Source organism: Rhea americana, unplaced genomic scaffold (assembly GCF_003343005.1).
Source record: "Rhea americana isolate MKP2758 unplaced genomic scaffold, rheAme1 scaffold_315, whole genome shotgun sequence".
Taxonomy (NCBI): domain Eukaryota; kingdom Metazoa; phylum Chordata; class Aves; order Rheiformes; family Rheidae; genus Rhea; species Rhea americana.
The window spans coordinates 235,537-246,162 of NW_028186441.1; the positions used below are offsets into that span (position 1 = coordinate 235,537).

General features: G+C 41.8%; 2 protein-coding genes across 2 annotated transcripts; one reads left to right on the forward strand and one right to left on the reverse strand.

The window, feature by feature from the left end:
- Positions 1-18: 18 nt before the first annotated feature.
- On the forward strand, positions 19-8,246 carry TFIP11 (tuftelin interacting protein 11). Its single transcript, XM_085310290.1, has 12 exons — positions 19-329; positions 588-741; positions 1,435-1,591; positions 2,115-2,242; positions 2,756-2,908; positions 3,731-4,240; positions 4,936-5,042; positions 5,263-5,431; positions 5,589-5,832; positions 6,475-6,617; positions 6,914-7,079; positions 7,799-8,246. Exons 1-12 carry the CDS (start codon positions 133-135, stop codon positions 8,152-8,154), a joined length of 2,484 nt encoding a protein of 827 aa, XP_085166416.1. The 5' UTR covers positions 19-132; the 3' UTR covers positions 8,155-8,246.
- A 907-nt stretch (positions 8,247-9,153) lies between these two features.
- Positions 9,154-10,620, reverse strand: SRRD (SRR1 domain containing). Its single transcript, XM_085310291.1, has 4 exons — positions 10,572-10,620; positions 10,176-10,330; positions 9,855-9,900; positions 9,154-9,578 (listed from the first exon to the last, which is right to left on the reverse strand). Exons 2-4 carry the CDS (start codon positions 10,286-10,288, stop codon positions 9,354-9,356), a joined length of 384 nt encoding a protein of 127 aa, XP_085166417.1. The 5' UTR covers positions 10,289-10,330; positions 10,572-10,620; the 3' UTR covers positions 9,154-9,353.
- Positions 10,621-10,626: the final 6 nt, after the last annotated feature.

A 10,626-nucleotide genomic window follows, 5' to 3' on the forward strand; every position in this document is an offset into this window, starting at 1 on the left:
GGGGCCGGAGTCGCTGAGCCGGGCCGGGAGGAGGGTGCCCGGCGGCGGGGCCGAGCCGAGCCGGGCCGGGCCGAGCGGTCCAGGGGGTGCCCGGCGGCGGAGCGGAGCGGCCCGGGGGTGCCCGGCGGCGCCATGTCCATGTCGCACCTGTACGGGACGGACGGGGAGGATGGCGTGGAGATGGAGAGCTTCGAGGTGTCGGACTGGGACCTGCAGAACGAATTCAACCCGCACCGGCAGCGCCACCGGCAGAGCAAGGAGGAGGCCACCTACGGCGTGTGGGCTGAGCGCGACTCGGACGAGGAGCGGCCCAGCTTCGGCGGCAAGCGGTGCGCGCTGGGGCCGGCCGGGCACCGGCGCCGGGGGGGCGCGCAGGCCACTCCGGCTGCGCTGGGGCAAGCGCCGCTGTTTCCGGGCAGACCAAGCAGCCGCATCGCTGCTTTAGCCGCTGCCAGCTTTTAAATTCCCCCTTTAGGGTGGGATATCAGCAGAACCGTTTCAMGGGTTGTTTGGGGGTATGCAGGGGTTCACCGGGGCAGAAATCATGCCATGAACGCTTACAGAAACCRTTTTTTTWAAATATATAGTTCTAGGGACTACTCAGCCCCTGTGAACTTCATCAGTGCTGGACTGAAAAAGTCAGCCGCTGAGGATATGTCRGAAGAAGACTCTGATGAAGACGAAAAACCTGTTAAGCAGGAAGAAATCCCTAAAGAGTTTGTGCCGAAGAAGTTAAAAACAGTGAGTTATCCAGAGTTTTTTTTAATTGTCACGCATTTATGAAGCTTGAATTATAATAGCATCAAAGTTCTTGAACCAATAATAGAGTACTCAAGAAAGGGAGGAGTAATTGTGAACCAGAGAACCGATATTATATGTAGTTAAAGGAAACTTTTCTGTTTTTTTTAATTATTATTTATTTATTTATTTATTTATTTTTTATAGCTATACTTAGGTAGTGTTCTGTGTCCTTGGGAATATTGTTCCTTTTTGAGCCCTTCTATTCTAATCCTATTAATTTTGATCAGTTGCGGTTAAAAATTAAAGAATGCTTATGTTTTGTTTCCTTTCTTTCAACTATTAAAAGCCTAAAGGATGGTTTCTTCCTGCAGAACAAGATGATAAGTATGAACATGTTACAGGTTTAAATCCAGGCCCTATTTTTAGCTATCAAACATAGAAAGGATCAGTAGCAGGTGCAGCTATAGTCAGTGATAGCGCCTAATAACTRGCAACTTGCGTGGAAAGTTCGTAAGTTATGGGCAGCTTAAATGGACACCAAAGTGGTGCTCTTTGCCATCGAGAGCCAGAAAAACAGCACTACAGTGGGATGACAGCTGAATCTTTCAGGGAGGGTGCCTTTGTTTTCAGTAGATGTATGCAAAGCTTGATTATTACATTACCTTTACAAAATTCTTGTTGTTTTTTAAATAGGGTGGTAATTTCAAACCCAGTCAGAAAGGCTTTGTAGGGGGGACCAAGTCTTTCATGGATTTTGGAAGCTGGGAGAGGCACACTAAGGGAATTGGGCAGAAGCTTCTCCAGAAGATGGGTTATGTCCCTGGAAGAGGTCTTGGGAAGAATGCTCAAGGTACTGTGATTGCATGTTTGTTTGTSTTTTGTTAACTTGGAATTTGGACAAGAGATTGGATTCTTTAAGGAATTGTAATCTTGAGGTGGCTTAAGACCTCATTCTCATTTTCTGGCATCTCGTATAAATTATGTGAATCTTTATGATATTCAATTATGTTTAACTTCCCATAGGCCGGTTCTGTGCTTTCATTAGCTTGTATGAGAAGAAGGAGAGAGAAGGGAGATACGAGTGGTCAGCTCAGAATCAAGAGATGTTTATTTCATGCAGTAGAATGAGAAAACAGTGAAATACGTATGWGAATAGTACTCTGCATTTTGTCACTGTCTGCACAAATTAAGTAATTTTATAACTACTAAGAAATTAGTGTAGTCATAGCAGATACTATAGTGTAAGAAGCAGAATGCCAGGCCACATGGTTATTGCTAATTTGATAACTCAGGTTACTGTAAGAAAAGTACTTTCAGTTTTTTCTTACTGACTAAACTGTAATCCTTTCTGATCTAACTACTGTCCTGTTCAGGTATTATCAATCCAATTGAGGCTAAACAAAGAAAAGGCAAAGGAGCTGTAGGGGCATATGGTTCTGAAAGAACCAATCAATCTTTGCAAGACTTCCCCGTTGTTGACTCAGAAGAGGAAGCTGAAGAGGTGTGTGTGTGATTCTTGGTATATCTCTTCTCATTGTTGCATTGTATTGTATGAAATTCAGGTCTAGTATCAGCTTCTATGTCAGAGAAAACTGTTTAGGCCAATTTTAGGTAAGAAGCCAAAGACATAACACTGTTTCATGCATTTATTTTTCTTGTAAACTCAATGTTCTTTTCATAAATTCTGGCTYGCTTTATTCCAGTATTCTTGCTACAAGTTCCCCAGAATAAATCCTCTTTGTCTGGCTAAAATAKTAAAAACATTTGGAGGTATTCTTTCTCCTTTTATTTAATAAAAAAAATCAGAAATGTATTGCTACAATCGTGATTAGGATTTTTGAGTGGACCACAGCATCTGAGCCAGTTTGTCACTCAGCTTTACTACTACTTCTGTTACTTTGCTGCATGGCATTYGGCATTCTTCATTAATCTGCTGGTATTCTTTTTGTAGAAAATAGATAAGTTTGGGTCATGACAGAGAGGCAACCTGCAACTCCTGCTTGTTTTTATTTAGGAATTTCAAAAAGAGCTCAGTCAGTGGAGGAAGGATCCTAATGGAGGCAAGAAAAAGCCCAAATACAACTATAAGACAGTAGAAGAATTGAAAGCCAAGGGCAGGATCAGCAAACAGCTTTCAGCACCTCAAAAGGAGCTGTCTCAAGTCAAGGTAAGGCTGATAACTTAAGTGATGGCATCTCTGGAAAATGATTTGTCTGCACTAGTACTGTGAGCGCTTTCTAGCCATTGGTAATYTTGATAGTTATAAGAACGAGCTGTCCACAGCCTCATGAAAATCAAAGGCCTCAGACTTGCCACCAAATCATTTAACATGCTATTATGTCCCCAGGAACATGGCACTTGAGCACAAGCAACCTTTTGCCCTCAGGAAAATGCAAATTAGCTTAGATGTCTTTCATTATGAGTTAAGTTTAATTGTCTCACGTTTGTCATAAATTAAATGCGTGTCTGCCTTTGAAAGCCCAGCTGTACCTGTTATGACTGTGCATCTGAGCACATACTCTGCACCACCCTCCACTTAAAAGTAACYGTAACTAGATTTGTCCTTGATGCACTTAATTATTCACCTAAAATTACATGTCTTTAAAAACATATAAAATCAGCTAAGACTTTGTGCCATAACGAATTATATAGTGTTTGCATTATCACTYCTTGTAGAAATACTCGGTGAAATGGTAAAATTGATGTTAGAGGAAGAGGACATTTCTCTCCAAGCTCGGAGGCCAAAAAGAGRCCTTTTCTCTGCACTTACTTCCAGCTCTGATTCCATGTAGTGTTATTCATTCATTCTAAATCTTCAGGTGGAGAGTAGGATCTTTTTAGAAACAGCTTAGAACACCTGATTGTATCAGTAGCTTGTTGGAGTAATTAAGGTACTCAGAAATCCAAATTTTCAATTTAAACATGAAATAAGTTTTTGGCTTTTTTTTTTTAAGCCATGCTTTTTTTTTGTTTGTTTGTTTGTTGGAAGGTTATAGATATGACGGGCCGTGAACAGAAGGTTTATTACAGCTACAGCCAAATTAGCCACAAGCACAATATTCCAGATGACAGTCCTCAGCAGCCACTGGGCAAAGACTCAAAGCCCCAGGGATTTGCTTTGCCTGAGCTGGAGCACAACTTACAACTTCTCATTGACATCACAGAGCAGGAGATCATCCAGAATGACCGGCAGCTGCAGTACGAAAGAGACATGGTTGTCAACTTGACCCATGAGATACAGAAGATGTCTGAAGTCCTCTCTCACGAGGAGACAGCAATTAGTAATCTCAGCAAAGTCCTGGAGATGGTGGAAGAGTGTGAGAGACGGATGCAGCCCTGTTGTGAAAATCCCCTAACCCTGGATGAGTGTGCAAAGATTTTTGAGACACTTCAAGACAAGTACTATGAAGAGTACCGAATGTCTGATAGGGTGGACTTGGCAGTAGCAATAGTTTATCCCCTCATGAAAGATTACTTCAAGAACTGGGATCCCCTCAAGGTGCGTATTAGTTTGATTTCTTCACAGTTTTTATTCGATGGTTAAGTTGCCTGTATTATTTTGACTCCCTTCACTTTTTGCCCCACATTCTGATCACAATGTTGATTAAATGGTAGAGGAGAGGAAAGCTCCAGAGAAAACTCCCAGTGCTCATGCTAGAGCAAAATAAATATATCCGAAAGGTTGATAAGCTCTCTACCACTACTCAGATATTYGGTAATGCTGAAGCATATAAAATGGTGAACCATGTAGAAGCCTGTAAGATTAAAATCAAGCCCTTTTATGACAGTGGCTTCTGGGAAGACAAAGTATGTGAAAGCTAAGTCTGTACTAATTTTTTGGCAAAAATTGAAAAGTCTGTTTTTTAAATTAGTTGTATCTGTGCTCTCTGTTCTTTATGCCATTTAGCCTGTGATGGGTGAAAGAGTCCAGGTTCTCTCGATACACTTGGAGAGAGGGTGGAGAACAGATTATCACCTTTCTACCTTTGGGGTATTTTAAATCCATAAAGTGGAGTTTTCCTCCTGTGGGATTACTGGTAACTGCTACAAGTGCCTGGCTTGCCTTTTGAGTGGCAGAAGAGTTGGGCGAGAACGCTCTCTCTTGCTAAGCCTATTATCAGCCTGCTCTTTCTAGATACCAGCTGCAATTAATGAAAAAGGATAAAGACCGCCCATGCCTTATATTATTTCCAGGACTGTACGTATGGCACAGAGATTATAGCCAAATGGAAGAGCCTTTTGGAAAATGATCAGCTGTTATCACACAGTGGGCAGGATCTTTCAACAGATGCTTTTCACAGGTAAATAACATGAACTATAGTTTGTGCAACATCTTCAAAGGCTGCTTCCTTAGAGATAAACAGATAGATGTGTGCTTTTTAAATGATTCTCTTGATGTGTCAAATAAAATCCAGCTGTCAGCTATATTTAAAAGAAAAGCAGCTTTTAAATAGCTATTACCCATTTGGTTTATTTAGGCCTGGAGCTATAGTTTTAAGCTTAACTTTGCTTTTTTCCTAGACTGATGTGGGAAATCTGGATGCCCTATGTAAGAAACATAGTAACGCAGTGGCAACCCAGGAATTGTGGGTCAATGGTGGACTTCTTGGATAGCTGGGTACACGTTGTTCCTGTATGGATACTGGATAACATTCTGGATCAGCTCATCTTCCCTAAGCTACAGAAAGAGGTAAGATGAGGGGAGCTGCTTTAGAGTGAAGCTGTGTTCTGAGCTAGTATTTCAAATTAGTTGACTAAAAATTCCAAAGTTGCTGGTATGTTGCATTTGGCAGAGGTTATTGATTAAAGGGTAGACTTACTTTTATCTTTATCTGTTTTGCCTCAAGGTTGAAAACTGGAATCCTTTGACAGACACAGTCCCAATCCACTCTTGGATTCATCCTTGGCTTCCCCTGATGCAGGCACGATTAGAACCACTGTATTCTCCCATCCGAAATAAAYTGGCAAATGCGCTGCAGAAATGGCATCCCAGCGACTCCTCAGCCAAACTTATCCTTCAGCCCTGGAAAGATGTGTTTACACCAGGGTCATGGGAGGCTTTCATGGTCAAAAACATCGTGCCTAAACTAGGTGAGACAAGCCAAACAGTGCTGAATTTCTTGCATGAGCTGGTTGCTAGCTTCCCCCTTAGGGCTGGAAAATACATATATTGACAAAGTTGCCAGTGTTGTTTCAAAGGGATATTATTAATTAGTTTACAGCAAGTTTACATTGTCTGTGTTAGTATTATCATGCATTTTTTCAGATGTTTTAGAAAAGGGAAGTGCTCTGATTATTCTTAGTGGCTTTTGTCTTGTTTCTCTGTCTCAGTTGAGAACAGAGGAATCACATGAGTCTGACAGCTGATATGTAATACTGTGCTATAAAATGTCTTTTGGTAATTCCTGCCTTATTTTGGTCTACACTAATGCTTTCATCATGGGATCTTGTAATTCACCGTTCAGCCACGCAAGCCAGCTGAAAGCTGCTTTAGTCTAAAATAAAAATGTTTTAAGTTTCTCAACTCTGGCAGCACATTGTTTCCRTTTCCAGAAATTACATATTGTTTTGGAGGCAGGTAGCAGTCAAACAGTTCAAAAAATCTTGAAGGTCTTTTGGCTAATATTCAATACAACTGCTCTTCCAGTCATGTATGTTGCTAGTTAAATAGGTCAAAGCACTGAAAAAACAATGAGTCAAGTTCTGTTCTAACTTTCCTCCCTCATTTTCCAGGGATGTGTTTGAATGAGCTCATCATAAACCCTCACCAGCAACACATGGATGCATTCTACTGGGTAATTGACTGGGAAGGAATGATTTCTGTCTCCAGTCTTGTTGGACTGTTGGAGAAACACTTCTTCCCTAAGTGGCTGCAGGTGAGAAATAATCAAGGTTGAATAACTTTTAATGGACTTGATTCACAGTGAAGTCTTTTAGTGACTTCTGCCTAGTAATTGCTGCTCCAGTACTGGAATTTTTCTGTAAAATGGAGTGATTGCCACTCATAGCTTCATACCTATCAGATTAAAGACTGCTTCCTAACGCTGTCACAGTCCTTTTCTCAGTCATGAAAGCTCATTAATAGCCATACTAAGTGATAATAAGGGTTTTCTCCCATAAATTCTTCCATTTCTCTATCCTGTTGAATTTGATCTGTCATACCGTTTTGCAGGTGCTGTGCTCCTGGCTTAGTAACAGCCCCAATTATGAAGAGATCACAAAGTGGTACTTGGGTTGGAAATCCATGTTCTCAGACCAAGTGTTGGCGCATCCATCCATCAAAGATAAATTTAATGAAGCTCTTGATATCATGAACCGGGCTGTCTCTTCTAGTGTTGGTAGGTGGCTTATTTTCGTGGCTCCACTTCTCCCARTAAAGCAACATTTTGTTCCTGTGAGTCTGTGTGTGTGTGTGTGTGTATTTATATATATATATAATACAGGTTTATGACCTTGCTAATCAGCATTTCAGCAGCTTCAATGAGCAGCAAAATTCTAAATGCTTTTTACCTTGCTCTGTTCATAAGTAATGCCTGTAAGGTGTTACTTAGTTGTCTGCACTTCACTGAAGCAAAAACAGATTTTTGGTGATTGGTTGCCTCTGCCATTAAGCAACTGATTCTCTTTCAGTGTAATCTGAATATAGTATAYTTTATGTCAGTTATCGAGAGACCATCAGAGACCATCATTTAAAAATGTTAGATTCTGAAGCTCTAATTCATTGGTGTGTTTTTTCATTTTGGGTGAGATTCTAGTTCAGACTTTTCCCTTTGTCAGTAGCAGTGCAGCATCCTCCTCTGCTGTGAATGCTCAGATACAAATGAGGACTGCATCAAATCCTGTCGCTTTTGCAGTTCACTGATTGACCTACCTAGTCTACATCATATTAACACTATAAAACTTAAATCATTTTCAGACATTCTTGTTTCTTAAGTTTATGAATCTGCTTTACAGGATTTGATACTTCCTGTGCCCTGGATTGGAGCTTACTTATATATCTTGTGCTAGGGATGGCCTGGGACCTTGTTTTCACATGTTTCATCTCACTCCCAAACAGGTGGCTACATGCAACCAGGTGCTCGGGAGAACATTGCCTATCTCACGCACACAGAGCGAAGGAAAGACTTCCAGTATGAAGCCATGCAGGAGCGTCGAGAGGCCGAGAACATGGCCCAGCGAGGCATAGGCATGGCTGCCAGCTCTGTGCCGATGAATTTTAAAGACCTAATTCAAACAAAAGCGGAGGAACACAATATTGTTTTCATGCCTGTGATTGGAAAACGGCATGAAGGAAAACAGTTGTATACGTTTGGACGGATTGTGATTTACATTGACAGAGGTGTTGTATTTGTACAGGGAGAAAAGACTTGGGTGCCAACCTCTCTCCAGAGTCTCATTGATATGGCTAAATAAGGCCCCTACCTTGAACTGTGAAGATGATCTTGTTGTTATTTTAATGTAACTGTCTTAGAATAAAAAAGTTACAAATTTGTATATAGATGAAACTTCAGYTGTATGCCAGGATTTGTAAGTAAATGAAGTTTCAGATATATGCCAGGATTTTTTTTTCTTCAAGCTGTTCAAATGGTGTCAACAGGTAAAATTGTATGTGGAAGTTGGTGCTAAGGAGAAACAAGCAGTTCTGATGGCTAGCCTAATTGCCACCTCTGATAGAGATCCATCAGTTGTCCTTTCACATCATCAGGCAAGTGAAGGTTAGAAGGGACCTTTGGAGCTCGTTCTCTGTTCARAGCAGGGCTATTACCTACCCCAGATCTGCGAGAAATTTAAGCTGAGTCTCAGAAGTCTCCAGTGATGAAGATTTCACAGCCTCTAACTGCTGACAGTGAAAATTGTTGTGCCCTTATTCAGAGCCAGGCCACAGTGTGCTGCTGGCTCATTCAAGCTGGTGTGTGTTCTAAACCTCAGGCCCTTGTCAGGTCCAGGAGCCTTTCTTTGCTGTGTCGGATCACAGTGCTGGAAGGGAGGTGATCCCCCCCCCCCCAGCATATTCACAGAACACGTACTCTGAGAAACTCACTACTGAGGAATGGTAACTGAGTTTGTTTTTTTATTTTTTCCCCTTTCTTCCTTCCCTCATGTTCTAGAGGGGAAAGACCCAATTCTTCACAGAAGAATGTGGCTGAAGAGCTGTTTTCAGTGGCACCAGACAGCTGAAGTCCTGTCTAGTCCTCAGCTCAGACATTTTAAGCCTACATTTGGAACTGGATATTAACACCTTGAACTATAAATCCTCCAGAAATAATACCCCTTTTGGGTATTTCAAATTATGAGAAGTATAGACAAAGACTTTGAATTGTGCAAAAGTGACTATTAAGCAACATGAGTGGTTTAAAACTTTTTTTTTAGTTAAATTAGCTAGCTSTAGTTAAGTGAGCATAAACCACAGCATAGCTTTTACATTTAATAAATAATCTCTTTTAGAGACAAACCTGTCCCATAAAGGTCAGTTTTCAGGTGCTGCCACTTCTAAGTTTGGCAGATAACAACAACACTGCCAATCCTTGAGCTTAACCTCAAGCGCATGTAGTTGCTGACAGAAGGGGAACAAATTAAACACCGTACAAAACAAGGCACCAGTTGCAGAGCTGTTAAGACTCCACTGCAGTAGGACTGCACAGGTTCACTTTGTCTTCCTTTCTGATGATCTCCAAGTCGTCACATTCTTGGTAAGTAGGCTCTTCCAGGAACTCCCAAACCTCACTGGAGAGCTCCTTGAGTTTTTGCAAGGGAAACCAGTGGATGGAGGTGTCATTAAATGTATCCATATACTGAGGGTGAGTTGGAAATGCAATTTCCTCTGTCCCTTTTAAGACCTAAGAGTAGTTGAAGAGAACAGTTATGTATGATGCAAATGAACTTTTCTTGAAAGTTGTGTTAATACCATTCTCATCCTCTCTGTATCTTAGGCTAACTAAAACCACTGTTTGCAGTGTTTTGTAGATAATATGATTTTTGGAGATTCATTTCTATACTAGAGCATCCAAGAAATTAGGTTTTAAAGGCTTTTTTATTCTTGCAATTTTTCTTTCTCATTAATAGGTGTTTTGCCAATGCAAAGCATTAGTATTTACAAAGCTAGTGCTTCTTACCTTTGCTATRTAAGAATAATCTCTCTCCAGGATTCTTGACAACAGCCTACCAGGAAAAGAAACAAGGTAAATTAACATTAAACATGCTAGATATTCTTATGCATGTAAGATGATTTCCTTTCTAAAGTGAAGTATGGGGTAGAAAAGAGAGTGTTGATGACTACAAACTTCACAGTGAGTTGAAAATAAGCCAAAGCCYATGTACTGCATGAAAATCATCACCAGGAAGCATAGAAGAAAGCATGTGAAGAGAGGGTTATCGCTGCAGCGAGTCAAGGAGCAGAAAAAACAGGAAGCTTTCACTGAGGGATACGACTGTACCTTTCCTCAATCCCTTTAAAGCTGTTTCCAATGATGACCATTTTGGACAGTGCCTCTATGGACCAGTTACTCCACAGGACATTGTTATACAGAGCTTTTCCGCAGTGGATCATATAAAAGAGAGTGGCAGATTCATGAATACAGTGTTTCCCCTCCTGCATATAAACAACAGTTGTTGTTACTCACAGTTAGTTTCTCCCCTTCCCTAAGTGCTGACAGCGTAAGCAGAACTAACGTCACTCCAGGCAGCCCCAGGAGCTCCCCAGCGCCGCAGGGGTAGAGCTGGGGCCCTGCGAAACCGCGGCAGTGTGACAGGTTGCTCCTCCTGGAGCCCCTGTGGCACCGAGGTGGACGAAGGGCCGTGCCGCAGCGGTCGGGGCAGCGGGCACCGCTCACCTCGTTGTTGGGGAGGAGGCGCAGGCCCAGCTCGCCCAGCACGGCCAGCTCCTGC